The 12,365-nt window shown below is 34.7% G+C and overlaps 1 protein-coding gene across 9 annotated transcripts in view; it reads left to right on the top strand.

Moving 5' to 3' along the window:
- Nucleotides 1-12,365, top strand: part of USP34 (ubiquitin specific peptidase 34) — a 128,372-nt gene that overhangs the window by 44,967 nt on the left and 71,040 nt on the right. For all 9 annotated transcript variants that reach the window (XM_068675352.1, XM_068675353.1, XM_068675347.1 and 6 more), the window contains 7 exons: nucleotides 250-311; nucleotides 8,264-8,345; nucleotides 8,442-8,534; nucleotides 10,234-10,359; nucleotides 10,757-10,886; nucleotides 11,475-11,510; nucleotides 12,147-12,277. In XM_068675352.1, the coding sequence (XP_068531453.1) occupies nucleotides 250-311; nucleotides 8,264-8,345; nucleotides 8,442-8,534; nucleotides 10,234-10,359; nucleotides 10,757-10,886; nucleotides 11,475-11,510; nucleotides 12,147-12,277 (660 nt within the window). The remainder of the gene's footprint in view (nucleotides 1-249; nucleotides 312-8,263; nucleotides 8,346-8,441; nucleotides 8,535-10,233; nucleotides 10,360-10,756; nucleotides 10,887-11,474; nucleotides 11,511-12,146; nucleotides 12,278-12,365) is intronic.

The following is a 12,365-nucleotide window of genomic DNA, read 5'->3' as shown; positions in this document are numbered from 1 at the left end:
GAGGGCAGAGTTTCCTAACATTATTTAATTGGTTTAATGAAAGAAAGGTTGATTTAAAAAAACAAACAAAATAATCCTTCTTGCCTACTAGAATGCCTGTTGTTTCAATTTCTGTCAAAGAATTGTATTTAAAAATATTGAAAGTATTAGGAAGAATGTTTAGTGTCATTAATATTATTTATTAAAGAGAACTACCTCGCAAAGTATTTAGATAAAATTTTAATTTTTTTTTCCTTTTTCTAACTATAGAATCAACTTCATACCTTCAATGATGTGTGTAATAATGAGTCATTAGTTTCAGACACAGAAACGTAAGTAGGAACATTATTATGAATACTTTAAGTGCTCTGTCTGATTGTGGTTCTTTAGTATTGTTATGGATGTAACCCAGTGGGGAGTAGTGATAAGCTGGGGTGTTACAGAAATATTCTAATCAGGGTGTAATAAATTGTTTTATAATGGTAACTTCAAAATATTTCTAAATGTTTCTGTTTTTTTTTTACTGTTTTTTGTTTGTTTTGTTTTTTAAAGATAAGAGATAAAGCAACCTTTAGAAAAATGTAGATTATGAAATAATAAACACATCAGTTACCATGTATAAATAAGAACTAGCTAACTCATATGCAAGTAGTATTTTTGCCACCTTAACAATGCTCCAAATAATTTAGTTAAATAAAGCTTGTTTGGCCATCACTGGCACCTATCTCTGTTATTAGTTTTCCATGAATTCTCTGAGGCTGTGCTTTTAGAACTGTGTGTTGTTTTTCTTCAAAATCTGTGTTTGTGTAATTCAGGTGTGTTTCACAATTCTAAAGAAGACTCCTATAAATCTTCGAAGCTTCATGTGTGGGATTGTATTCCAATGAGGAAATGTATTATTTTTGTAACAACTCTAAAATCAATGTTAGAACTGCTTAGGATTTAGACAAAATTATGTCTTTAGGAAGTTGAAATAACCATTCTTTTGAAATAATAGTCGAATTATCTAAAGGATACCAAGGATTTTATTTGTGATATGCTCTTTATGTTTATCTTGGGGGTTATAGCCATGCGAATTATCTGTCTCACTGGAGACACATTCTCCTGTAGCAGCAGCAGTTGGCTTGCTTTTTATGTGGGTAGTTCTACTATAGATGGTTTTCTTTAACACCTGCTTGTTCAAATGTAGCAGCAGTCAAGACCTCAATGCTGTAGATTTCATGTAAATAGCAACTTGAATGTTTAAAGTGGTAATAGGTTGATATTTTTAAAATAAAGAATCGGAATGTAGCACATTTTTGCTTCCATAAAAATATGAAAATACCTTGAGAATACAGAACACATAACTGCTTGAAATCAATTTTTTCATGTAATTCATCATTAAGTCAATAGGTGAGCGTGAGTCCATGCTATCCATTTATTTAAAAGTTAATTTTGATACATAGTGTCCAAAAAAACAAAAAGAAACAAAAAAAGAATTCTCTGCAAGTATGATGGAAATATCTTATTATGATCTGGCGAGACCTGAATGTAATTTCATTAAGCTCCTGTATACTTCCAAAGATTTGCATTACTAACAAAGATTATTATTTGTTCCCTGAGAGGTGTGTTTTTTTTTCCAAAGCCACTAGTTGTGTAGCAGTAGAAGTAAATATTAGAGGAGTATAACTATCTTTTAGGCTATGCAAAATGAGCATTTTAAGAAGTGCATTGAATATGAGAGGTGGCTTGGTTAGCTGGGGTATTTTCAGTATTGTACTGCCAGTTGTGGTGTATTGTTACAGTGGTAACAGCCAAATCTCAGTTTTATCCATTTTTTCCCATCCTTCCTTTACGTTAAAACTCTGAAACTAGGGTGATTCTTGGTTAATTTATCTTCTGAAGTATAGTGTGAATGAAATCGTTTTTAACAAGTAGTAACTAATTAAGGAACACTAACAAGAAAAACACTAACAATGTACTATAAGTTCCCTGTAGAAGAGCAGATGTACTATGCAAAAAGATCAGAGTTATCTTAAAGCTGAAGGAAATTGTCAAGTCCTCATTTGAGATACTGCTTTCTTGGCAAGGGCATCTGTAAACAGCCTGTCATTTGAAAGGAATGCATCACGAACAGAAGACCTTCTTTTGCACTTTTGTAGCATGTGATTTTTAAAACCTGAATTCCAGTCGTTCTGATGTTTTACCTGAAAAGTTGGGAACAAATCAATATCAAGTGTTGCTGCTTGTCTTCACGTGTCTTTTGCAATCAGTTATCCTGGTATTTTGCTGGCCAAATAATGGCAAAAGGCTGGTGCAGAGGGATGGGGAACATGTCTTACTTCTGCAGTTTGAACAAACTGCAGTACAAATCTTCCTTCTCATTAGAGACTCTCTTCATGAGAAATTTTTGGATCAGAAAGCACTTACAGAGCTGGCAGTGATTGAATGAGCAGCAAAAGGAAAGCTTTTCATTCCTTTTTTTTTTCTTTTTTTTTTTCTTTTTTACTTAGTCAAAGGAGAAAGGAAGTCTAAGATTTATTTTGTACCTTTGTAGCCTCTGCAGGTTTGTCAAAGGAAGATGTTTTCCATTATGTCTGGTCATCCCCATTATGTGTTTTGACTTTTCCAGATGCATTTGGAACTGTCAACCTTTGGGATTTCTGCTTCTGTATCTTGATAAGGTGGGTTTGCGGGAGGTATCTTTTTGTATTTTTTCTAAAAGAGCTATGAGTTAGTTCTAGCTCTTCCCTTTTGTTTAGAAGTATCATCAGAATTTTTTAGCAAATGTTTTGCAACAGTAGCTTCCCACTTTTATCTGCATGGGTTGCAAATTTTTCTGTGGAAAGGCAGCTAAAGCATTTTCTGTCTAGGAAAAACACTGGGTTTCACAACTTTTCATTTGAAAGCAGCAGAAAGCTAAGATAGGGAAATCTGTTCTCTAGCTGTAGGTATTTGCATGTCTTTTTAGATTTAGTTTACTTGACTGTCTTCTGCAGTGCTGAGGGTTTCTGCTGGCTTAGTAGGCATATTGTCCAGTTATGTGCAGTGTCTTAGGGCTCAACTTCATAATATCACAGAGACAGATACCTTTAATTTAGCTGTTCCTGGCTCTTAAGTTTGGCATCAGAGCACTATCTAAGGTACTGAAGAGTATGAAATCTACTGAAGCTAAAAATAATGAGATTGAACAGAAGAGTCTTCAGGTCTTTGAACAGTGATTACTAAAACTATTTTCCTGATGTCAGTTAGTGAAAAATGATCATTCCTTTCATAGACAGAAAGATTTTTTGTGCTATTTAGACCATAAGAAGAAGAAATATTCTTTTTTCTTTAATGAGGAGACTGCTGGTCTGTGAAAATAACAGGTATAAAGAGAGATTTTGTTTTGCGTTTGCACTTGGCAGGCAGCCAAGTATTTGAGTTTCAGGATTCAGGTTGATGCTGAGATGACCTCCCTCCTCATTTGAGAACCTGGCTGCCCTCACTTAAAAGCTTTCTACAGAGTAATTTCAGGTGTCCAAAATTCCTTTCACCTGTGAACAAAAAGATCTAGGTTTTCTTCTTTCTCTTCCCTCTCTTTCCTCGTATATTGAGATATTAAACTACAAGTTTTGTGTTGTTTCTTTTTTTTGTTTGTTTTTTTTCCCCTTCACCTCTGTTTTCTTAGCTCGTGTTAAGTCTTCCTTTCTGATATTTTGTCTTTGCTCACCAACTGAATTTATGGCAACACAATTTAAACATCCCTTCCCCTCTGTTTCCACGTTCCAGGAACCTTCTCAGATTTTCTCTGAAAAAAGTGCAGTATTTTTTGAAACACTAATTAAGACACAATTGTTTTAGAAACACTAATGTTTCTTTCTAGTGGTATACAGCTATCTAGTGGCATAGGTAGTAATTTAACAAATATGCAAGATGTTGCCTGATTGTTGTTTTTGGAACCTGTGGAGTGTCAAATAGGAAAGTGCAGGATGGTAAACAAAACCACGGGTATGAATGTTTTTTGGAAGGTGTGTGGTGTTATCCTCTTTGTATTTCTGATCCTATATAATTAAGATCAGTGCTTCCCATGTGTAATTATTGTTGTAGACACTATTTCAGTGACTTAGTCAAGAAATGTTAGTGTTTGTCCTTTGCAAGGTGCTCCTTCTCTTGCTACATGCTTTGTTAAAGGTTTTACGTTATTTTTTTCAGTGATGTTGCTGACTTGCTGTTGCATTTCATACAGTACAGAACTAGTGTGTTTTTGTAGCTTCATGGTGAATTGTGCTGGGAATTGACTGGCTGGATAACAAAAGGTTTTATTTTGGGGGGTTATTTTGCTGTGGGATTGTTTCCTGGATCTGGGTGATCATGTGGCTACCAAGTATTGCGCCACAGCCTTAGATTAAAATGTTTCTAGGACTTTAACCCAGTCCTCCTTTAGGGAGACACTCTTTGAGCTACCAGGAAAATGTGCACACTGTAGTTTCCTTCTGGATAGTTTTATTTACAGTAATGAATGGAATTCAAGCTCTAACACTCACCTTTCATAAATGCAGTTCACAAACATCCAGTTATATCAGAAATTACTTTGCTTCCTCTCCCAAAGTCTCATGGAATGCCTGGGGAAACTAATGTCAAAAATGCTTAAGTTTAATTTCTTGGATCTAAACCAGGTAGTTTTGAAAGATGTGGATTGACTATGAATTCTATTAAAAGTATAGGGAGAAATTAATGAAGTCTGGAGACCATCTACCCTAATACGTTGTGTAGTTGTCCAGCATGAAAAGGATTTAGAGACAATTAAACTGGAGTGGCTGCTACCTTCACTTGTAGCACCTTCACACCTTCATGATGTGTGTCTTTCACTGTTTACCTTTGTATGAAGAGGAAAATTATTCTAAAACCTTTTCAAGAACTTTTTTAGAAGAAAATTTGAGCATCTTTTCACTGAAAATTTAGTTCCTGCTAAATTGCCTGACTCATAGAGTTATTGTATAGTAATAGTCAGACAATAATTTGCAAATCGCTCTGAAAAGTACTTCTGAATTTTGAAGAATACAGATTTACATGAAAGGAATTTTAAAATAGCTGAAAGCCAAAATGAAACCGTGTTGAACAATGCAGGAGATAATGCTTTAATTCTTGTAGTAAAAAGTAATTCTGGGTTGCCCTGCTTTTTTTGCCTGTGTGAAGTTCTGAAGCTGCTTGTGAGTTGAGATGTTCACTCTGAAGGTGAGGAAACACACTGAGGAAAACCAATAGATAAAAAAAAACTTTTTCTGAAAAGGAAGTGTTCAGGAAGTCTGACATACAACATTTACACTGAAATGAGCTTTTCTTGGTAAATTCTTGATTCCGCTTTCATGAATATATTTCTCAGTATAGCAGAGAACAAAACAGTGCTGGCAGTAGCTTTGTCATTCAGAAACCCAATATATTTAGTGATCGGTGTGCCTTTAGCAAAACTTTCTTGTAGGAACAATTCTTGCAGGGAAACACAAAAGCTGCATTCTGTCTTTCACAAGGATCCTCTTGTTCTTGGTCATCCTCAATAAATCTATATCAAATGGATGTTTACTTTCAGAAATCTGAGATGTCATTTTAGCACAGTCTAGCTCACTAGTAAAATAAGAAATTTTTCTGCCTTTTAGAAGACATGTTAAAAAAGGTACTGATCCTTCAGATGAATAATCCATTATTTCTCAAAAGAAAAAAATGTGCTGATTAGAGATGAATTGTCATATGCATTTAATAAAATATGTAGGAGCTCACTGTGCACGGAAGTTTTTATTCTTTCTTTTAGAGTAGCCAAAATGCAACGTACAACTCCAGATACAATGTCTAATGGACATTGTGCCACTAGCAGGAGTATTCAGCTTAAATAGACCCCGAGTAGTACGTCCTTTCATATTGGCAATGTGTGCTGAATCTAGAAGTGTTTATTTAGGATCAGTTCTCAAAGATGCAGGTTGGAAAATTCAGATCCAAGTAGAAACTTCAGCGGTCCTGGAACAAAATTAAGACTTAAATTGGCTTATGACTGGTGTTAACATAGTTGCCTCTTATGGAGATGACTTTTTTCACATATCCAGAAATGCCTCCGTTCAGGTCTCCTGCATCTAGGCGGGTGTATGCTCAGTCATGTGGCCAGATCTGTACCTTTTCTATGAGCAAAATGCAAACTCGGGTGCTTTCTGGCTATATGGTGGTCATGTAGCAGGAGCCCTTCTGCCCACAGCAGGGGAAGGCAATATCAAGCAAGAAGAATGAGCTGGGGGCAAACAGGCTGTAAGTGAGGGAATGTTTTTGCAAGCTCAATTCAGCTTTCAGGACTATGGGTTGGGAAATTGTAATTTAAGACAAATTGTAGTATTTGATGTCGAATTCCGTCACAGCTCTTTATGACTGCTTATACACTACAGGTTTATTACTTCCCAGAAGGTAATGTAATCCGTGTGGTGGTTGGCTCTGCTACCATGAAGACTGTATGTGAAACAGAGGATAGAACATTTTCTTTAACAAAGGAATTAAACTGGTTGCTCACTTCTTGTAAATAAATCTATCTGAGAGCACTCTGTTTTCTTTTATCCCGACCTTGCAATTGATACAAAGTCTACCAGCAGTCTGAAAAACTCCCTACCGCGGCAGTGCCACTATGGTAATTTCTGCATGGAGGCAGATGGAAAAGAGCATTGTTTAAAGCCATTTTGGTGTCTAAAGGAGACTGGTAGTATATATTCATATGAATGACAACTTCAGCTGTAAAGTCTGCAGGATCACTACACCCACGTGAAAATGTGTTTCTTCAAATTTTGTTAGAAATCCAAGTTCTGAATGAGTACGTAAAATGTATACTCCAAAGTTTGGTTTGGAGTGGGTGTCTTTGAAGTGCTGGGGGTAGTAGTTATTTTTTCCTTTTTTTTTTTTTTTTTTTTTTTTTTTTTGAAATGAGGTTGTAGGAAGTGAAATAGATCTTGATTTTGTGGAACAGACCTGGCTTATCTTTTTCATCCTTTTTGAGCAGATACCCATGCTGACTTTACAGTACAAGAACTTATTATCAAATCATAAATGATACTGTTGGTAAATTGTTAGGTCTTGTAAACCAGTTACTTCTTAACTGTTCACAAAAGAACATTTGATTCCCTATGTCCTGGAATCAGAACAGAAGTAGATAGTATAGGAATGGTGTTGAGTACAGGAACTTTGCTCTTGAGTTCATCCATAGTGATCAAGCACTTTAAAAGAACTGTAGAACTGGCATTGTGCCCCAAAAATGTGAATTCTGCTTGGATAACTTACAAAGGCAATCCCTTTTTACCTAAAGAATCCTGTTTTATTATTGTGGATAATAAAGTCTGGCAATCCTGACTATAACAGTGACCATAAATGCTGCACAGATAGTCATGGTAAAAATATTCTTCCTGTAGTCCTCTAAGACGCCCCTTCCCTCCCCTCCTCTCCTCCTTGTGAAACAGAGCACTTTTATTCCAGGGCCATTTAAACGAGAGGCTGTGCTTTAAATACTGAAATGTCCTCTAATTGCTTCTGGTGCCAAAATCTGGATAAACAAACGTTCGCTTGAAAGGAAGGAATAAAAAGGAGCTTATGCACTAGTTTCCAGACAGGGCAGCTATTTCTGGAAGTTCAACTTTTATTTTGGAAAATTCGGCTTCCTTGCCCTGCTCTGTTTGAATGTTTGGTTATGAATTTGGCAGTAGGTGAACTTCCCTTACTGCTGTGGCTGAAACAAAATTAAAATTTGGAAGTATCTGTACGCTACATGTGAGTGAGTATGAGCATGTAACACATAAGTTTTTAAAACTATATGAATTGTTATTTACTCGAGAGAATTAAAAATATTCAAGTGGTTTTCTTACAAAACCATTTCCGTCACTCTCAGCTTTTGCTACATTTGCAAACTCAATAGTTGTTTTGCGATTTCATGATAAACAGGTCAAATAGCAGTGTTTATCAAATCTTACCTCTGAGGTCTCTGGAAGTGGTCTGCAGGTGGTCTGTTGAACTGTATTCAATTGAAAAAAAAAACAATCGTAGTATTGTTGTTTACATGTTTGCTAACAATCCAGAGGGATAAGTGGGAACTGATGTTTGGCATTTGTCTTCCATTTGAACAAAAAAATACAGAGAACATTTAAATGACTGAATGCTTTGTGTTCAAAAAGTTTGTGTATGTTTGCCACAATTACACATATTAATTTGAATTAATTTGAAATACATGCTGTACTGGGGAAAAATCCTGTATGTGCATTATAGAAATACAATTTTACATATATTTCTGCTCCTTTTTCATCTCTAGATCAATTGCAAAAGAGCTTGCAGACTGGCTTATCAGCAACAATGTAGTTGAGCACATTTTTGGACCAAATTTACATATTGAGGTTTGTATAAAATTATTCCTATTATTTTTACTATAAACGTGGAGGAGTAACTTCTTGTTCTAGTAAATCTTTCCTCAATATGTTCTCACTTTGCAGATCATCAAACAGTGCCAAGTGATTCTGAATTTTCTTGCAGCTGAAGGGAGACTCAGTACTCAACATATAGACTGTATTTGGGCTGCAGCACAGGTATATACTATACTTTTAAATGTAATTGCAGGAGTGGTACAAAACAACTCAGAAAATGGCAAGTTAATTTTGTTTTACATTCATAAAGTTGAGTTTCTTGCATTTTACTCTGTGTTTGTCTTAGTGTTTAGCTCACCAAATTGTGATCTTAGTAATTGACACAATTACTTTGTTTCATTAGTTGCAAAATTCTCCTAAGCTACTTCTATGCACGTAACAAATGAAGTTGTTTATTGCAGACGCGGTGTTTTCACTAAGGATAGGGATGGAGATTCTAAAGTAGATGTAATTTTTTTTTTTTACTGTTGTGGTAAATTGCTTTGCTCCTATGTAGTATAGATTCCTCTTCAGTTTGTGTTGGTGGGGACAAGGTAGTGAAAATTACAGCAGTGAATTTCATAGTCGTGCTTTAGTGGTGGTGGTCTACAGAATGCACAAAGATTTTATTTTTCACATGGTAAACCTGGAAACTCTGATAGGCTTTTTTCCTTCAGAAAAATATATTTGTTTACTAATCTGAATGTGTATTTGTGACACTGTTTATTTTGGATTTTATTTTATTTTTTATTTTAGAAGATTTGAATACAGTAGATATATTGATTTCCTGCTGTGGAAATGTTTTCCTTGGTTTCATTCTGCCTTTATCATTCATTAAAAACAAACAAAACAGAAACAAGCCCATGTTGGAAAAGAAAGAAACCTCAAGGTTTCAATGTCAGTTTTTCAGAAAAATTACACTCAAAATGAAGGTCAGCAAAATAAAATTGGTCTTTTTAAATAGGTGCAGGGAACAGACTTTTAAACAAGTTACAGTTTGAAAGGTTTTATTTTTCCTGTGTTCAATGGTGTTAGTCTCTAATTTGTTTCATTCAAATACTACTGTGAACATACTGAAAACTTTGTAGTCCGTTGTCATTATAAAATTCAGCAGGAATGTTAATAAATGCTCATTTTAGTAGCGTTCACTCCAACAGGCTCAAAATATTTTCTGTATCAGATTAATAATTACTTCAGTTATATTTTTAAAGTGATCATTTATCTTCTTGGATGTTCTCACACTACAGTAGTTCACACTAGTGTTAGAGCTCTAAATTTTTCTCTTCTGTACTATTAGAACTTAATATAATTATCAAATGCGGTATTTCTTTTACAGTTTGCATTCTTATTTTAATGTATGGATATTTTCAAAATTCATGTTTGATATCAGAATTAAGTACGTCCGGATTAATTCCTGTAAAGGGTTTAAACCTCTAATGTTGTTTAAAAGGGTGACATCTTCAGAATAAAAGGCCTCAATTTTTTTTTTTCATTTTTTTAGCTAGCTTTTTGACAAAAAATTCTCTTCTCTGGATTGAAGTAGATATCTAAACTTCTGTAATATTCAAGGTGTTTTATTTACATTAAAATGCAAACTTAACTTTAGTTATTTTCACCAGATCTCGTAGAACTGGAACTAAGGAAAATATGTGGTAGTTGTAACATGATTTTACTGAACTTCATCTGGTTTTGAATGTAAAAATTCAGTTGAATCAAAATTGCAAATCTGATGTAGTTTAGAATTATTGGACAAATGTTTCCTCATATTTTGTGGAAAGATGGTGCATAATTGCTGCAATTTTATCCATCTTTTTATCAAGGAAACTGTTATAACTAACTATTTTACTGTTCTTGTTATTTTCTGTTTGTTTGTGCTTTGTAGCTGAAGCATTGCAGTCGTTACATCCACGATTTATTTCCTTCCTTGATCAAAAACTTGGACCCTGTCCCACTTAGGCATCTTCTTAACCTCGTTTCAACTCTTCATCCAAGTGCTCACACGGAACAGGTAAAGATGAACAAAATCACTGCAAGAAGTTATTTTAGTATATTCATTGTTACATGTTTGTCTTTCTAAAGGACTGCATACAAGTAGTATTCACTAATGCATAAGAGAGGAACGTATATGAGTAAAATTGTAATGTTTCTTCAAGTAGGCCATTCTGGCTTTGGAATTAGTCTCTTTCTGAGGCTTTGGAGAACCGAATAACCACCATTAGAGTATTTTAACATTATTTCTGAAGTTAGTAAGTGTTCCACACAATATTTCTTCATTTTGTGCATGTTTATTTTGATGCATTTATTTTGATGAACTGTAGTATTGGCACACAGAAATATTAGCAGTGTACATTTGCATACAAAACCTACTGCTTCTTCATGGCACTGTTATCTGGTTTTGTTCACAGACATTGTATTTGGCATCAATGCTTATAAAAGCACTGTGGAATAATGCACTAGCAGCTAAGGCTCAGCTGTCAAAACAAAGCTCTTTTGCATCTTTACTCAGTACTAATCTACCAATGGGAAACAAAAAAGGTACGTATTTTTTCCAATTAATATGGTAGCTAAATTTTTAATTTTCATAGTCTCCTCATTGACTTTGGACATTAAGGCTGTATAGAACCTTTTACTTAAAATATTTAAAAATACTTCATTTTTAAATGAAAGGTGTAATGCTGGCATATTTTTCAAACAGAACGTGAAATAAAGCAGCCTAAGGATGAAAGCACTAAAACTGTGAATGAGTTTGGAAAGCCTTATGTTTCAGAACAGTTCTCTTTGTATAAATTAGTATATATATTTTTTTACTTTAAATCAAAGGATGATCTGTTACTGATCAGTTAATTATTTCTGTTCTGATGAGCATCTATAATTTTATAGATACATAATATCATACAAAATTTTATCTATTTTTTACCCTGTTTATGGTATTACATGCTATTTCTGTTTTGTTTTTGACTTAACTATGTATTTCCCCATGGTCATTACCAAAGGTGCTGCCAAGCCATTATACTGTAGTTCCCCTTCCTTTTCTTACTGCTGATTTTTATGAATCACGGACAACTATATGCTGGCAAAAAGATTTTTAGTAACCTGTTTTTCCATCCTGTTTTATTCCTTTAGAAGAAGAAGAGCTCAGAAGAGCAGCCCCTTCACCTTGTAAGTATAGTTTTAGAAGTACACTACAATCTGATATGTTTGATATTATAATATAGGGAAAAAACTACTACAAGTTTGAAATTATATTTTCATAGAATTACGGAATGGTTTGGGTTGGAAGGGACCTTAAAGATCATCTAATTTCAAACCTCTGCCCCAGAGCTTAAATGCAGAACTCCAGTGGGGTCTCAAAAGAGCAGAGGGGGAGAATCACCTCCCTCAGCCTGCTGGCCATGCTTCTTTTGATGCAGCCCAGGATATGGTTGACTTTCTGGGCTGCAAGCGCACATTGCTAGCTCATATTGAGCTTATTTATGAGAGCTGAGCTTTTTATGAGAGTTAAATGAAAATTATATTTATTATAGAACCTAGCCAATTGATATATCTGTGTTAGATACTGGCACAAAGAGACATCAGAACACAAATTTTATTGTACAATGAACAGTATTAAAATAATTTTTAGTTTTGAAGTATTTGGGTTGTTTGACTTGTGTCCCTTGTTCAACTGTTCACAGTTAGAATGCTGTTGAGCAGATGCATGTAACAAGTCAGATTTATGAGGTAGATGTATGTAATGCTGTTACATTCCAATTAATATATAGCACAAAGTAACTGGGAACTGTCATTTTGCATTAGGGTCACCAGCAGCTAGCCCTCAGAGTAGTGACAACAGTGATACCCATCAGAGTGGAGGCAGTGATATTGAAATGGAAGAACAGCTTATTAACAGAACAAAACATGTACAGCAGCGACTTTCAGATACGGAGGTAAGAGTGTAAATCTTACTCTGTGAATTTTGTTACTGAGTTGTTTGATATTAGGTATGGAATTTATTTTTTTTCCCATAATGGCTTC

Source organism: Anas acuta, chromosome 3, assembly GCF_963932015.1.
Source record: "Anas acuta chromosome 3, bAnaAcu1.1, whole genome shotgun sequence".
Lineage (NCBI taxonomy): Eukaryota > Metazoa > Chordata > Aves > Anseriformes > Anatidae > Anas > Anas acuta.
The sequence above is the reverse complement of the archived record's forward strand: the minus strand, read 5'-3'. Positions and strand labels throughout refer to the sequence as shown.